We start from the raw sequence: 17895 nt of genomic DNA on the forward strand, positions 1-17895 counted from the left end.
TTTTGTATTTTAGCCGAAGAGATTTATTTTCAGGGTTAGAGTTTGTTTTGATTGTCTTCACCTTGTACTTTTCTATTATTTGCTTATTTAGTGAAATCTCCTTGGCCCGTGATTTTTTATCTTTTTTATTAGAGGAGTTTTTCCACACAGATGAGTTTTTCCACGTAAATTTGTATTTTCAATTTTCTATATTCTTTCTTTTTTGTTGTTTATACGGGTCGGTCCCCTACAAAAATTGGGCCTTACTATAAAAATCTATTTAGTATATTTCTTAAGATTAAGTACAAAATATGATTATACTGATTGATAAATGTATTTTTTAAAATTTTAAAAGTAAAATATTTAAAGCATAAAATTAAAAGAAATAAAATAAAAAGAAGTAGAAAAAATCTACATTAAATGATAAGTAGTTCTTTATTTACTTATCATTTTCTACACTTTTTCGTTGAAGAAATTCTATTACTTAGATTTTAGTGTATTTTTTTTAATAATAAGGGGAAGAGAATAGGGTTACTTTGGATTGAACCCAATCTCTCATACTTACAACATAATATTCTTGTGAGTGAATCAGAAGGACAAAATCCATTAATCACAACTACACATGTTAAGACTATTGAGGCTATCACAAATGTATATAGTAAAACTTGAGCCAAAATGTCCACAAACCCAAAGCTTCAGCTTTAACTAATAAAGCCAATACCTCATTAATCTACAATAATGTTTTTTTTATAATTTTTTATAATAATTATAATTTTATCTAATTCTTTAAATATTATGTTAGCATATTAATTCATGCGGTACGTCGCATATCAACATGTTGAATTCCGAATTTATCACATTAGTATACATCAATAATAAAATTAGTGAATGATAATACATGTTAACAAAAGAGACCAATTGAATAAGCTTAATTGATGTAAATTTTTTCAAAAAGTTGATTTGATTTTCCATTTTTTATTAAAAAAATTTAGACCCTTCTGCTTTTTAAGTTTTATATGATATAAATTATATAAAATAAAAAATAATATATTAAAAACTTCAAAAATAAATCAAATTGAAGCAACTCAATCTTAAAATTAGATTTTAAATTGATTTTTTTTTCACCAAAAAAAAAAGATTTAATTTTTGTAAACTTTTCTACTAAATTTCAAGATGAACTCCAAAGGCAACCGAAGAGTTGGACTTGTCCGTTAAAGTGAGTCATAAAGGGTTATCCGTTACGAATATTGAGATATAAAATTTATGATTTTATTTATTTGGAGTTAATTTATTACACTATATTTCTATTATAATCAGACAGAAAGAAAATAGACTATGAATTTCAGCAGAAAAGAAATAAGCCGAAATCAATGGGCCTCGTCGAATTCCCACAAGCCAATGCCACGGACCACCCAAGCCGACCCAGTAACAATGACGGCCGCGAAAACCGGAGGAACAATCCAATCGATTTTGGACTTACCGAAGAGGTGAACCGGCAAGCACAGCTTCTCTCCCGCCACGTCCATCGGAACTCTAACCGACCCCTCTGTTCCGCACGCTTTCGAGAACGAAGATGACTGAGATACGGCGGAGACAAAGGCCACCTCCGGCGAGAACGACGCCACCGCCACCATCGCAGTTAGAATAACAGTCCACGTGGCAGCGTAGAGTAGCACCGGCCACCGTAAGGTGAGTCTATGAAGCAGGGTTGTAAGAACAGAAAGAATCATTTTTTTCAGTGAGGGGATTTGGGGGAGGGTTGGGTTTTAAAGAGAATGGATTATCGAGGAAATGGAAGCCTTTTAGAAAGAGGGGGTGGCTAAAAGGAGGAGGGGGGGGAGGGAGGGGACCTAATTTCAGCTACTAAAGTTTAGTTGGGCTGGGGATTGGCGTTGAGCTGTGTAATGAAAGAGACCAACTCCCAGAATGTTTTCGACTTTCTTTTTTTTAGTTAAGGATTTGGTTGCCAGTCTCCACGATCTCCATCACTACGTGGATTTGTTTGCCTTGCTTCGCTAACAAATTGAATCTATTAAAATGTAGGACAGCTTTAGAGTTTTTTTAGTAAAAACTATATAATTTTGAATATTGGAAATTTTTACTAATAAATAAATAGTTTAATGAAAATTTTGGCTACTAATATTTACATGTTTTCTCAAAATGATCCTAATTATATTTTTGAGTTTTTTTCATCATCAACCTTTGATATTTTTTTCAAACAGCCAAATAAAAACTCAAAAATACATTTACGGTCATTCGACAATTTTAAAATATTTAAAATAATATAATATTGAAGTAAAGTGGACCGTTGGATTTAAAAAACAAACACTATAATAAATTGATTTCTCTTTCTCAAGCCTTTTATTTTTATAAAATTTTCTATTAGCTTCAATAATAGGTAGAAAAATCATTATAATAATCAATTTTTAATTTGTTACGTCCATTAAGTAAGGGATAAATTTAATTTTTATTAAAAATAAATAACTTAATTACACTTGATTTTAGACTTCAGTCCATCAAATTGAACTTTTGAAATCAAGGATAATTTATTCCGACTTATAAAGTGGACGATGAAAATTGAAATTATTATATTTTACAATAAAAAAAAACCTAATCAAACAAACGACCAAATCAATAATTTTATTAAACCAAACTCAAGTCAAATTTATGGTAAGAAAAAAGAATAATTTAAGAAAACACTTGCATTTAAAGGGATATTTATAACTACAAATTGATATTCGAAACCAGACTTGTAATTGGATGGATATTACAATTATACACGTCAAAGAACATTAAGTAGCATGTAATTAAGTTTTCCCAAGCTTGAAGAAACATTGGTTGTACCATAGCTTGGTTGAAATATATTACATGTTGGTAACTTGGTGCGAAGAGAATGCTTTCTCTACCTTCAGAGTAAGGAATAGAAACGAAACCAAGGAAACAGAAATTGCACCAACCATGATCTCCACCATTGTCTGCAATGTCACAACTGGGCTCAAAAAGAACACGACTGCAATCGCGGAACTCTGCCACACCTTCAGCTGTGCAAACGCTCCTTCCTGTTTCAGAAGAAATATTCACTTGTGGTTACAGAGACAAAAGTTGTGAAGTTACTGAAATATCTACACCGAACATATACTTGTTCCGTGTTCGTACCGTATCATGCTTAAAAAGTAGAGCAAGCAAAGCACTGAGCTGCGTGTTCAAAACCCCATCACCGATGCCCAGGAAAGCCGCCATGAGAAGAGGGTATATTACGCCAAGCACTCCACTAGTTGCACTACATCACAACATTATTTAAGGTTAAAGTAGGATAGAGAAACAGCTGGGAAGTTAAATACAGAAAAACTACAAGACCGCTTTGCTCTAACCTGTATTTTAGCAAAAGCCAGAGGAGTATCAATGCCTGAAAAAAAGCTCCCCCACAAACTATGACAGTAATTGATCTGAGGCCAGATGTGAGTCGACCAGCCACCAGGGAACACTATCACAAGGTTTTACCATCCAAATGAGAGTAGATAATAAATCAACCAAGTGAGCTACCAGCACTTAATGAGAATAAATATCAATATTTTACCGACTTTGTAAGACTAAAGTGAGCACTGCCATACAGTAATAAACAGAACTTACGTGATGGTCAAGTCAAAGAAATGCTCTTTTTAATGCAGGCATATGGATATGCATCCATGGAAAAGAAACAAGTAGCCATTGTCCTATGGCGAAGTGTCTTGACAAAAAAATAATACAAAGGATTTTAGGAAATTTTAAATCTTTCACTAAGGTAAGTAGAAATAGTTTACTAAGAAGCTATTCATTAAAAACCTAAACTTTCATGCGGTTATTTTCAAGTAAAACTAATTGTTAATAACTAGCAATCAATTCTGAATTTTAAGTACTTACAATTGCATCAAAAGCACCATAAACTGCCATTGCACCACCTACACCAGCCTCTCCAAGAGTTGGGTTTACAATGTCCTTGGTGTAACTGGCCCTAAAATTGCAAAATATATCTAACTAAGAAAAAAGATGAAAAGTTCTCTTTAAGAAGGCAAGGCTTGAAACAAGTTGTTGCAGTAAAGGGCCTAAGCAAGCAATACCATACAAAAGCTTGCTGTAATCCTGAATAAGCAATAAGAGGAATGACCAACAGCATCCGCATGTCAAGCAAAGGAAGGATAACTGAATTCAACCGAGATGCCACAGCAGAACAAAAACTGACAGAAGAATCTTCTGATACCTTCTCTTTGTCATTGGTTTTACATATGAAACACATAAGAATTGTACCTAATGTCATACTACAAAGAAAGACAATGAAAAGCAAAGACGTGCTGCCGGTACTTCCTTCCTGCAGTGTAAGGATAACTTGTCATTAGCCATTGAACATTTAAAAGGAAAAATGAAAAACACTAAACCCAAGCTGAAAGATCCATGCTATCAAATGATAAGATGGAATCAAATCCCATGATGATATTTTTTTTTTTGGGGGGGGGGGAGGCAGGGCATTGGAATGGTGGTATGTATATAACTACCTAAAGAATAAATCAGTTCTTGAAAGAGAAATTAAGTACTAAAATCAAACATGTCTGGAAGCATGCAGAAAGCTGGACTGATTTTTCCACCCTGATATTGAGGAAGACACCATCGTCCAAGAACACAATTAGAATAAAAGAGGAAAAAAACTGTTCTTCATGAAGGCAACACATACCGTTCCCTTTGGCAGTACTGCAAGTGTGATCAGATTCCCAACAAACTGCAAATTTTAGCAAAACCAATTTGTAGTAAAAGATTAATGTTTAGCATTTAAACCTCGTCATAGAAAGTTTCTGAGTAGATTGTCACAACAAAGATTGTCACCTGGTGAAGAGCAAAAACTGCCCAAAATTCTCCATTGAAGTTACCAATCACAGTTCCTTCATGTAAGCCGGTATCTATAGCATGACTGCGTGCAATAGAAGTAAGATATGTCCCCTGAGACACTAAATTGGTTAAGAATCGGAAATCAATCAATGATAATCACTATACAAGAAAGATCGATGAACCTAATAAGTCTAAATCGCACACATACCTCCCCAACCCATATTATTGAAGCTGCAAAACCCATATACAGTGAAACTGGAACCATAGTATACCTACAACAATAAGATTAAAAGATGTTCAATTTGAAAGTTCCATTACAACATGGTTAAAACATAGTATGGAAAGACTCAGTTCAAGTTGAAAGTACCATACACAGAAATTGGGCAAAAGGTCAGTAGTTCATTTCTACATTAATTACCATTCAAAAACTGAAAAACAATTACCACGTAGGCTTCAAATTTGCAGCTATATACAACCAATAACCAGTAGTCCCCAGCACCACAGCATTCTTCGACCCCAATACTCGAACCACCAGCGAAGCAAACAAGGAGAAAAACGCAAATGATACATACAGTATCCCGAGTGATACCGTTCCCAAGTTTCCTTCCTGAAACAGCCAAAAAAAAAAGGAATAGTTAAAACTTTTAAAATTTCAATAATTCAGGAAAACTGTAGAATCTCTTAAAAATTCCCGAGAATTTCAAACTTCAGTCACGTTTATACTCAACCAAATAGCTGGATTTGAATTCAATCGAATGAAAACATATGAGACGGAAAAAGGAACTCACGGAATTAATAGTAGTCTCTAAATTCTGAGCAGCTCCATAAGCAAGGAAGATCAACAAGAAGGCGCAGCTCAAAATATGAACGTCCCTCGTTCGGCTTTTGGGAGTTTCACCTCCCGAAACATCAACGACCAGGGGCGCCTCTTCGTCGCGAGTATCCATCGATTCGATTGCCATATGACTTGTAATTCTAGCTCCAGCTGATTTTAAAAAACCCTCCAGAAATTAGAGAGTGAGAAATCCAAGAGAGTGATGTCAAAAGGGGAAAGAGAGCCGGCTTGAAGAGTGTGGAGTAAAGGACATACGAGAAAAGCTACAACTTCGGATTGTTGATTAAAAAAATTGGGTTGGGGACCATGCGGTTGCTGAGAAAATCGTAGGAAAATCAAAAGATGTGGAAGGATTCTGAATATTCAAATTGATTATTTTGGTTTCGTATCATTTTGAAAGGAATCTAAAAGTATTCGAATTAATCGATGATGATGAAAGATGAGAGAGGGCCGGAGTATCGGACGGCGATGGAAGCTTAATCGACGAAATATATATTATTTCTTAATTCAGTAGTATTTTATTCAATTGTTCCTATAAAACGACAGACAAATTTCTTCTCTTTTTTTCTCTCCTTTTGCTAGCATCCTCCGTCAAAATTAGGAATCCAACTATAAAAGAGTGTAAGGGGTAATCCTCCATTGCAGTTTGAGTTCAAAAGTATGATTTATTCGTTACCTATTCCTATTCATTTTCCCAGCAATAATTTAGATTGTATTTAAATAATTTAGGTTAAGGGTCTTGAAATTTACCAAAAAATCAATTAAATTCCTGTTTATTTTTTACATTGAATTAAGTTCTTCGATATTAAAATTTCAATCAATTAAATCATTGAACCATTAAAATTAAGTCAATCGTTACAATGTAATATTAACATTTTCTAAGTTGTTTTCACTTTTTATCAAGTTACATGTTAAGATTATGTCATGTGGTGAAACTTGATATTTTTATTTAAAATTATTAAAAATATTATAAAAAATCATAAAAATGTTTAAAAATATAAACCACAAAAATTAAAAAATTTATTATAAATGAAAAAAAAGTTGTATAAATTATAAATTTTGTACAAATATTAAAAATTACAAATTTTATAAATTACAAAAAAATGAAAATTGTAAAAATTATTAAAAATATTAATGAAATTAACAAAATATTATAAAACACATAAAAATTATAAAAATAAAATAAAATAATATGAAAAAATATAAAACTAACCTTAAAAATATGAAACTACATTAACAGTACAAACCTATTAAAACTTATAAAATATTTATTTCATCCCTAAAGCTATCTATTGTACTCGTCCGGATCTTATCAAATCTTGTATCTCGTTTCTCCATCGTCTATAATAGGGGAGTGTTTTGAGATGTAAAAGATAAGAAAATTGATTGAGAAGCGAAATGACAAATAAGGTTATATGTAAAATTGTAATATTTTTAATATTTTTTTAAATTTTATATTATTTTTGAATATTTTGTAATAATATTTTTGTAATTTTCCATTTTTATAATTTTTTGCACATTTCTATATTTTTATAATATTTTTAATAATATTTTATATTTTTAAATATTTTTCTTAATTTATAATTTTTTATTATGTTCATAATTTATATAATTTTTAATATTTTAATATTTTCTAATTTTTAATTAATTTTAATAACTTTTGATGTATTTTTCAATATGTTAATTAATTATAAAAATTATAGTCCGCAAAAATCAAAATAAAAATATAAATATGATTGTCTTGATTGACAAAACATTAGATGGGACTTAGTTGAAAAATTCGAGTTAGAAAACGTGTTTGTTTGCACAGTGAAAATTTGAAATTTTTTTCAAAAATGAGAGCCCTTTGTGTTATTTATCAATAAACTTTACCAAATTATTACATGTGTTTTCTACTTAGTCAATCCCCAACTTTCAACCAATACGATCTTCTATATTATTTTTGAACCTTTAATTTGCTTAGAGAATAGGATCTAATTCACAAACTAATTCAAGTTAATTCCTTTTATGGGACAAGAAACCTAACTCGAGTTCTCAGAAAAATAAAATTTATTTAAAAAATAAATTTCACCATTTTCGTATAGAGTAACTGCACTTAGAGTTGTATATATTTGACTTTGCCCATAGTCATTATTTATAGGAAAATTTTTCATAAGTTCCACTTGAACAATAAGAGACAACATAATAATATCTTAATAAAAAACATAGTCTCACTAGGACTACACATGGTGGGCCGTGGCACTCACACTGGAATACCCTAGTGTGTCTCCCACCTTACTACTAGCAGGTTTTATGAACCTTTTATGTATTAGGTATAATTATATATACTATCTAAACTTTAAATCAATTTATTTAATTTATTCATCTCAGTAACCAATTATCTATTTTCAAAATATTAATTAATTAATTAAAATAAATTTTAATTAAATTATTTTTCTCAACTCAATTCTAATTTTCTTAAAATCATGACGATTTTAACATACTAAAACATATGAGTAAATAAATTTAATTGTCTCATTTCGTAAAACTACAAAGACTGTATAATTTAATTTTTTTCTTTAAACTTCAATTATTTAATTACAACCAATTAAATAATAATTAAAAAATAAATTAATAACTAACTTATCTATTTTCCTTGGCAATAAATTGCATTTAACCTGTAATAGTAATACACGCAATTCATTTATCTTTTCGTTGCTTTTATTCATTCAACATATTGATTCTAAATGCAAATTGTGAAGGGTTGTGTTGAGCTAGCGGAAGGACTAATTGAATATATATAATTAGCGTTCAAATAATTTGTGATTAAGTTTTGACTTTTCGTTTATTAATTACAATATTATTTAGTCATGGAGTCAATCCACTAAAATTACCATGACTAAAATCTCCCTTTCTCATTACGAAAACAATTTATAATCTTGCTTGTCCAATAACCTTATAATTAGTGTGTCACTCTCGTATAATATAATTAGTGTGAAAAAAGTCTATTCCTAACACATAGTAATAAAATCATTCGTATTAGACCAATGGCTTGTGGCCATGTTTCTTTTTCATCACCAATGCAATGCCAATGAAAGTATATTATTTACCCTTTATTGGACTATGAATTCTATTGTTTTAAGCAAAGCCATTTATATATATGTAGTATACCCAAAATACAATCTTTCGGCTCTATTACCAATTGAACACGAACTTTTAGTATACCAAAGTATACGAGTTATGTGCACATAGTCAGTTACTTGTGATTGAGGTAAGTCACACCATAAACGTCACAAGTGAATACATATATAAACAGATCTAGGATAAATTCAACTCTGGTCATGTTTAATTTATTGTTAATCCAAACAATCACACTATATCTTTATTTTTCTGGAAGTCGTCCACTTTGATGCCCAAAATAAGGTATCTCACTTGATAATCTCTTAAATCAAAATGCTTAATTTTGGCACTTTTGACTATGAACTATACTTATATTATCTATAAATATAAGTTGTCTTTTCGCATCATGATTCGACCACATAATGCAACTTCATATTAGTTAAACGTTAACTAATTAATGAGTCAATATTTACTTCTACACTTTACTTTTCATACCAAAACCATTAAGAATAAATATACAAGATATGATAATTTAAACAATGAAATTGTTGAAAAAGTTACGGGCATTAATGATGAAACAACTACAAAAAGGATACTAAATCCCAATAGACTCTGTTTTAAAAAGTTATGAGTTGATTATTGAATAATTAGTAAGTTTACATGTTTAAACTTTGATTACTCAGTATTTGCACAATTATTACCTAACCTAATAATCCAAACCATATCAACAACTTAAATCCCAAACCCTAGTAAAGCCTAACCACTAATCCAACTCACTTAACAATCTTTCATTCTTAATTCACTTACCATTCCCTATTTAGCCAATATCATAACTTAAGAAATTTCACAATCAAGTTATTCATACATCCTTACTTTGAACTAACAACCAAATATCTCTGCAACCACAATTCAAACAAACAAAAAATACAAAAAAAAAGTAAAAAAAAGTAAGAAAGTCTCTTGTTTCAATGAATCCCGATTAGGACATACAAAAGTGAATTAGGGATTGAATAAAATAAGAGAAATGATAATATATATATAATATATAAAATGATACTCAAATGTACAAAATTCAATTAAAAATTAATCAGAGAGTTCTAAGTGACAGAAGTTTAATATAAGAGGTTAAGGAGAAAGTTTGGTTGAAAAGAGGAACATATCAAAGTCAAACAATCATTTGAAGATGATAGACAGAGATCAGAGGACTTCTTTGTTAGACATTTGATTTTAAATTAGTGGGTTTTAGGCCATTTCAATAAAAACTATACCATGAAGTTGAAATAGGAGGGGAAAGGCACTAGTTTGGTGTGATTCTTTGTCGAAGGGGGAGACTAGACGATGGAGAGATTATTGGAAAACAATTGTGAACGAGGTCCATTAAATTCTAAAACTTTCAAATAGTTTAATGATCAACTTGTAATTTTATTTTTTGAAATTAAGTGGCCAAAGTGCAACGTTATTAATAGTTGAATGACATTGGGTGTGTAGTTTACCATATGACAAATAATGAGGTAATAGTCACATCTAACGTCCATTACCAAATTAACATGCAAGTGACTAACTTATAACTTTTTGAAATTAAACGACGAAACTGTAAACATGTTAATAATCGAGTGACATTTGGTATTGTTTACCTTAAATTTTAGCACACCAAGCTTTCCTACAAAAACTTTCCCAACTACTTAAATTATTAGAAGCTTATTACTTCTCATCGTATCAAACACTAACACTATGTTTTTCAAAATTCCGTCATATATAAAAATGTAAAAACATGCCAAAAAAATATTTTATAGAACAATAATATTTTAATCTTTATTCCGTGAGTTTGTTGTATGTTAACAAGAGAGATGCTTATATATATAGTAAAAATATTTTTGGCTGCCCCTCTGACCCTAATTGAAAAGTAAATAGTGACCGCGAATTAAGCATTTTTCATTCTGGTTTGCTTACCGCTCTCTAAACCTAATACAAACCTGGACGATTTTTCTTTTTCTAGCTTTCCACGAAATCTAGATCCGTCAGATTTGAAATATGGTTGTCTTCATTACTCGTGCATGCTTTGTTCTTCGATTCGCTATAATTCTATGTTATTCGTATTCAATTTCTAAATGTTTTCTTTTATTCTTGGACTTGTACAGTTAGTGTTTCCGATTAAAATTTCCATTGTCCAAATTATGATTCAACTTTGACTAACGTAAATGAATATCTTCTTCTCGTTCTTTTTTTTGGTATAGTTTGCGAGTTGGATTGGAGGCACACATTCAAGTCTAGCATATTGTAACGAATGCCTGTTTAGCATTGCTTTGGAGGCATATATTCAAGTTTTCCGGACGCATTTGGATTCTTATTTCTTTCTCTGGATTTCCAGTTTTGAATGCTCTTCATTATCTGAACTTTGGAAACTAATTGCTACTAATGGAGGAAGAAGCAGTTTTTATGGGAACCTTAACAGAGGAGATTATGGAGAATGTAAATAGTACAAAGCCTGAATTGAAGCGGGCTTTAATTAGGTACTAGCATTCTTGATAGAGCCAGAGTGAAGGTAACTATTGTTCCCCCTATCTAAATCAAGGTTAATTTTGTTTTTGTTAAGTGTTGACTTGTTTACGGAGGTTGTTATTATTGTTTGGTTATGGTTATTAGAGAATACTGGATGGAATTATTCATGCTGGTGAATAACGGTATGGATGCATTTTATGATTCATCCAAAGTCGCTCAACTGTTCAACTGTTATTTGTTCTTTTAATGCTTAGTATTTAGGATGTATAATGGTTGTGTGGTGTGTGAGCAGGTGCTGAGTGCTTATGACTTTGAGCAGCATGCTGATGCCAAAACTAGGCATGCACATAATCACATAAACTTGGAGAATGGAAAGCACTCAGATAAAACCAACAAGGTAAAATCAATATCCAGGTTGAAAACCAAGAAAATGCATTTAGTGAAACTTGACCATAAGATAAGTACACAAAAGAGATAAATGTATATATATATATTTTAAAGTTGAAACACTTAGAGATCACAGAAAAAGAAATTAGGCAAACTAGGTGGTTTGATGTTATATTTCTTCTTTGCTTCAACCTTTCTGCAACTCCGATGTGGACTTGCTGCAGAACTTAACCATTTGTTAAAACCTGAACAATGGCAAAAATAAAGTTGGTCTGTACAGTCTGGCAAAAAATCAATTTTTCATTCTCTTTGGTTGGCAGTATCTGTATTAATATACCCGGTATGGTAACAACACATGAGAGGGCAGAAGCATCTGCGTTGTTTTTTCTACTCTTGCATGCGCTGCTTGAGTCAACCACTTACCTTCTTTGCTTAAACTTTACACGTGCCACCAGATATGGCGACAATTAGCTTAAATGTAATTCCTGCCATCTGATAGAATCTATATCAATTCGTTTCTTTCCCATTTGGAGTTAATTTCGATTATTACACTTTTGTAAATTTCCATGTTAATATTCACAAGCATTGGATGTATCACATAAGCTACTACTTACGCGTGACAGCTTGATCCTAGATATTTCTCCTCACTGTCGGTCCTAGATAACTTGCACTTGGCCGGTACATATACAAATAAGGAGCCCTTTCGGAATTGGAAAGGTAATAACTTATGCAGAATGCTTTGATTGATTTATGTATGTTAGGTTTGTTCTATCTCATATGGCTTATTATTTGTTTTTCTTTCTTGGGAGTTTGTGAATAGATTTGCGGTTTCGTTTCTTTTTAATTGCCAAAAGTAAAAGAAACAAAAAGATGAGAATTCAATTAGAGGACTGCCATTTTCCTTGAGGTTGCCTCTCTTTCTTCTATAGGCAATCAAGTCTAGTTAAGGAAATAAAAACAAAATTGAGGAGAAATATTTAGGATCAAGTTGCCACGTGTACGTAGTAGCTTATGCGATACATCCAATGCTTGAATATTAACATGGCAATTTACAACAGTGTAATAATCGAAATTAACTCCAAATGAGAAAGAAATGAATTGATATGGATTCTATAATATGGAAAGAATTACATTCAAGGTAACTGCCGTCAAATTTGGTTGGCTCGTGTACGGTTTAAGCAAAGAAGGTAAGTGGCCCACTGAAGCAGCGCATCCTTACCTTGATTCTTTTTTCCCCATTTTTTTGCATTCTCAATGTTTTGGAAGTGAGGATGAATTTTGCGAGTTAAATATTAAATCTACCATACCAGGCATATTAATATATAGTGTCAACCTTCTTAAAGAGAAGGAAAAATTGAATTTTTACCAGTCAGTACAGAACCTCTTTAGTTTTGCCATTTTTTAGGTATTAACATGCGCTTGTGTCCTGCAGCTAGTCTTAATCGGAGTTGCGGAAAGGTTATAACATCAAACCACCTAGTTTGCCTAATATAAATTTTTGCGGAAAGGTAAACTGATATAAATTTTTGGTGATTTCTTTTTCTATGATCTCTCATTGTTTCAACTTGAAAAAAAAATCATTTCTGTCCTTATCTTATGGTCAGGTTTCATTGAATGCATTTTCTTGGTTTTCACCCTAGATATGGAATATGGATTTTACCTCGTTGTTTTTATCTGGGTGCTTAGTGGAATCAAATCTGGCATTTGAGCATCACGTTTGCCTTTTCAATTTAGTTCTCATCTGAGTTGGTGGATTGAATTTTTTTCTGACTAATTTTATGGTTAATTCCTCAAGGGGGCTGTTATTAGGGCTATCTACCTTCCTCATAAGATAGATTGTTTGTTTCTTTTTTTTTTTTCTTTTTCACACCTCACTGACATTGTACCTTAAGACCTAACTCAGTCATGAAACGGAAGGGAACTGCTGATGCTGGCACGAAGAAAAGGTACGCTATGGCATATGGTGTGCTTCTTCTCTATGTAAAATTTAGATCGGCCTGAATTAAGCTGGAATTTCTTTAAATTGTTTGCAGGGGTAATTTCTTGCACCAGTCACTTTTTATGCCAAAAGGACTTCCAGATGGGGCTGAATTGGCTTACTTTGTCAAAGGACAGGTGAAATGATTTATAGAAAATAATATAGTTGATTGGTAATAATTTATGCCTAGTACTGACTGAAACTCTCAAAAGAAATTTATCCAGAAGCTAATTGAAGGGTACAAGCAGGGAAGTGGCATAGTCTGTGGATGTTGTGAGAGAGAGGTAAGTTTCTAATTTATTGTCAACTTGATGCTAGATCATCTCTCTCATCTATGGTTTGCTTTAAATTTGTTTTGGTATGAGCAGCTTAGCCCTTCACAGTTTGAAGCACATGCTGGAATGGCCGACAGAAGACAACCGTGAGTGGTCTATACTGAATTTGATCTTTCGCTAGAATATTGAGTCATTCCTTTTTAAGCTTTTTACTTTTTCTTTTTTTAAATAGGTATCGTCACGTCCGTACATCTAATGGGTTGACGCTTCATGATATAGCCTTGTCATTGTCAAATGGACAACGCATTACCACTGATATCGGTGGTGATATGTGTTCAATATGTGGAGATTCTGGAGATCTGCTTTTTTGTCATGAATGCTGTCAGGCTTTTCATCCTGGTGCGTAAATTTCTTTTATTTTGAGCTGTTTCTTCTAGATTATGTTTGTTGAGACAGGTACTTGATTCAAAATTGGTGTTTAAAGTATTTGATATTGGGTGGCCAACATCCAGTGATTATATGATCTTTTCAATTACAACACAGTGCACTCTGTTCAGCATTTGAAGCTCTAATCATTTTGTGCTTCTGTGCCTAATGATTATTAGACTGTCTTTTGACAATTTTCTCTCAAACAATGAAACAGAAGATGCACATGCCTGATTAACTTTTTTTCATTTTGCATCTTAATTGTGAAATACATTCAATTTATCTTGTGCTTGATTTTCATTTTGATCTAAGGTTTTCTTTCATCACTGATTCCATTGAATTTCTTTGTTGCAGCTTGTTTGAATTTAGGGCACCTTCCTGAAGGTGATTGGCATTGTGCAAATTGTGCAGATGAAAATGGTCTTGGTAGAAAAGCTGTTTTAGGAAAATCTTCAAGGATAGCAAGACCAATTGTGATACGATTGACAAGAGTTGTTAAAGCACCAGAATTTGAAATTGGTGGTTGTGCAATTTGCAGGTTGGTATTTCTGTAATTTTTTTTCTCCATTCTAGTATGCTGTCTCTAAGCATATCAATATCTTAGAATCTGAGGTTCAATGTGTGAATAATCCTTCAATGAATTCATATATATGTTTGTTTATTATCCACATAGAAGCATGTTGGAATTGAAACTAGTGGATTGTTAATAGAGGCTTTTTAGGAGCCAATAATCTCCCAATAGTTTCTTATTTGGACTTTGTGTTCCTTTTTTCTTTTCCCGTTTATTTATAGATTTCTTACATGATTACTGCTTTTTGTCTTTATCAATGTCTGATATTTGTATTATGAGACAAGGATGACTATTATTGTTTTTTTCAGGGAGTATGACTTCAGTTCTACTACCTTCGATGATCGGACAATTATTTTTTGTGACCAAGTATGTGCAGTTTACTCATCTTATTTCTATCCAAACAGGCTTTTTCTTCGGTATATCATTATCTTTTTCTTCTGTCCTTTCTTAGTGTGAGAAGGAGTTCCATGTTGGATGCCTGCGTGATAGTGGACAATGTGATTTGAAAGTAAGTCTTAAATGCTCTTGCAGTTTAATTGTTACGATATATGTACTAGTTGAATTTTTTTTTTTTATCATTTTGTTTTTCCTCCATGCAATAGGAAGTTCCCAAGGATAAATGGTTCTGTTGTGATGACTGCAAAAGGATTTATGGGGCCCTCCAGAGTTCTGTTTCCAACGGGGTGCAGATAATTCCTACTTCATTCTCAAATGTAATCAGAAGAAGGCATTTAGAAAAAGGATTATTTATTGATGAAGCCACAGATTGTGTTCAATGGTGTATACTAAGTGGAAAAAGCCATTATCCTGAAGATCTGCCATTACTTTCAAGTGCAGCTGCAATATTTCAAGTAAATTTTTCCTCACTTGAAACATATTAGCATTCAATATATTATGGTAGTTGCTCAGTGGGTCATATTCTTTATATACTTTTTTTTCATCTGACCTTTTTGTTAGAACATATTACCTTTTACCTAGCTTTTTAATATTGTACTTGGAGCTTGTACAATATATGTTAACCAAACTTTTTGAATTGAAATTTTGAAATAAGCTCTGTGCCATGACTGATTATGGCTTTTGAACAATATATAAAAGGAACATGTTGGAGAGAGTTCTGAATTCCGATGCTCTCAGACGCATTTTTAGAACGTCTGCTATTTGCATACACTTCCATCCACATCTCAGCATATAATTTTAGTTAAAGCAGTTGAAATTCTTAAGCACACAATCATGATGAGGTTGGGGCACAAAGAAAATTGTCAATCTTAGAGAATGACACTGGTACTTTTGAATTTTGTGGATATATTACTGATGGCTGATGGATAGAATTAAGATCCAGCTTAACGAAAGAAAAATTGTACTCGGATCAAATTGATGAATTCCCATCCATACAAATTACAAGAATTGCAGTTGAGGTGAAGTTGGGATTTTAAAACTAAACTAATGATGGAACTGAATTTTAAACATTCATAAGTATTGGTTATACTATGGATTTTTCTGATATGCTCGTCTATATGCTAGCTTTCTTTAGAGTGTTGATTATCTTGCTTATATTATATTTAGTTTAGTTGTATTTAATAATTGTCTGCTCAAGTTATTTGTACTTTCTTTTTGACAGGAATGCTTTGATCCCATTGTTGCAAAGTCTGGTTGTGATTTGATTCCTGCGATGGTCTATGGGTTTGTATCTCATTCTTCCCCTTCCTACCTTTTAGGTGGTTCTAATGTTTTATTTTCCTTTTTGGCTTTAAAACAGAAAAAAAGAAATATAGAATCTCTTTATGACTAGAAAAGGTTTTCTCAAGAAAATGTGTTTATTTATATGTGATTAATAGGATGTTTTGCTTGATTTATCACAAATTTTGCATCTTAATGATACTACTAAAACTGTTAAGGCATAATTTACTTGTGATCTGGTTTGTTCGGATTGGATCTGACGGTTGCATTTTGATCTTTGTAAAGGAGAAGTATATCTGGGCAAGAGTTTGGTGGAATGTATTGTGTGGTTTTGATTGTCAGGTATTTTGCTTTTTGTTTTCATTTGGGTGGTGGGGAGGGGGGTGTTGTTTTCTCTCTATTGCTTTATTGCATATGCATGCATACACTGTGTTGGTGCATGGTGCAGGTCTGTTGTTGTATCAGCTGGTCTTCTTAGGATATTTGGTCGGGAGATTGCTGAACTCCCTATGGTAGCGACAACTAGAGAACATCAAGGAAAAGTAAGTGACTAGACTAAGCATGTGCATCGTTCTTGCTGTCAACTTCAATCCTACTATTTTAGGCGGTTTGAAATTACATTGCAGTTCTATGTTTAACTTACAAATCTGTCACCTTAGAATGCTGTTACGTTCTTGTATAGCTTATCGGTTTTTGTTTAAACTCTTCATTCAAAACACGAATGAATGCACTAGTTCTGGACCAAGCTGACATATCATCATTATCTTTGATATTGTTATAGGGATATTTCCAGGCATTATTTGCTTGTATTGAGAGGTTTTTAAGTTCACTAAATGTGGAAAGCCTCATGCTTCCTGCAGCTGAGGAAGCTTTGTCAATTTGGACAGAGAAGTTTGGGTTTACAAAGATGAAAGAACAGCAAGTAAGTGCCATTCTAAATTTCCTTTTGTTTGAGAAACAAAGATGATAAAAGCTCTAAGCGGCCACACTGAACTTTATTTTGTGTTTCAGTTGATGAATTACCAAAAGCAGCTACAAGTGACAGTTTTCAAGGGAACGTCAGTGCTGGTGAAGAAGGTGCAGCAGATTCCAAATAACTCTGTTAATCTCCCCGATAACTTTCCATCGGAATAGCCAGCCAGGTTCAGCAATGGCTTCAAACATGACTTTTAATTTGTCTTGTTGGGCTCTTGAACCCTTCGTGAAATTTCCTTTGTGTTTTACAGAATCAAACAAGCATTGCATGATGACTTCTTATTATGCATGCATGCGGTAAACAGAAAACCTTTTCTTGACATTTCAAATGTTCTTG

General features: G+C 32.3%; 3 protein-coding genes across 13 annotated transcripts; 1 reads left to right on the forward strand and 2 right to left on the reverse strand.

Annotated features, from left to right (window-relative positions):
* Positions 1-1226: 1226 nt before the first annotated feature.
* Positions 1227-2020, reverse strand: LOC107892863 (uncharacterized). Its single transcript, XM_016817897.2, has one exon. It carries the CDS (start codon positions 1707-1709, stop codon positions 1347-1349), a length of 363 nt encoding a protein of 120 aa, XP_016673386.2. The 5' UTR covers positions 1710-2020; the 3' UTR covers positions 1227-1346.
* A 643-nt stretch (positions 2021-2663) lies between these two features.
* LOC107891035 (UNC93-like protein 3) lies at positions 2664-6306 on the reverse strand. Its single transcript, XM_016815674.2, has 10 exons — positions 5625-6306; positions 5280-5443; positions 5045-5108; positions 4834-4947; positions 4685-4729; positions 4077-4324; positions 3880-3970; positions 3351-3463; positions 3136-3259; positions 2664-3038 (listed from the first exon to the last, which is right to left on the reverse strand). Exons 1-10 carry the CDS (start codon positions 5796-5798, stop codon positions 2844-2846), a joined length of 1332 nt encoding a protein of 443 aa, XP_016671163.1. The 5' UTR covers positions 5799-6306; the 3' UTR covers positions 2664-2843.
* Positions 6307-10647: 4341 nt separating this feature from the next.
* Positions 10648-17880, forward strand: LOC107891032 (increased DNA methylation 1). Of its 11 annotated transcripts, none has more exons than XM_041100960.1 (17): positions 10648-10804; positions 11005-11451; positions 11562-11666; positions 13089-13602; positions 13690-13771; positions 13847-13918; positions 14003-14055; positions 14142-14308; positions 14690-14873; positions 15215-15272; positions 15358-15414; positions 15509-15757; positions 16525-16586; positions 16869-16925; positions 17032-17125; positions 17365-17505; positions 17595-17880. In XM_041100960.1, exons 4-17 carry the CDS (start codon positions 13562-13564, stop codon positions 17715-17717), a joined length of 1440 nt encoding a protein of 479 aa, XP_040956894.1. In that variant the 5' UTR covers positions 10648-10804; positions 11005-11451; positions 11562-11666; positions 13089-13561; the 3' UTR covers positions 17718-17880. The 11 variants fall into 11 exon arrangements, with proteins under 11 accessions (XP_040956894.1, XP_040956892.1, XP_040956889.1 ...); XM_041100958.1 differs by having other exon boundaries at positions 11005-11312; positions 11414-11451; positions 11562-13602; XM_041100955.1 differs by lacking the exon at positions 11562-11666 and having other exon boundaries at positions 11005-11312; positions 11414-11451; positions 13560-13602.
* Positions 17881-17895: the final 15 nt, after the last annotated feature.

The sequence above is a fragment of the Gossypium hirsutum genome, chromosome D09 (genome assembly GCF_007990345.1).
Source record: "Gossypium hirsutum isolate 1008001.06 chromosome D09, Gossypium_hirsutum_v2.1, whole genome shotgun sequence".
Taxonomy (NCBI): domain Eukaryota; kingdom Viridiplantae; phylum Streptophyta; class Magnoliopsida; order Malvales; family Malvaceae; genus Gossypium; species Gossypium hirsutum.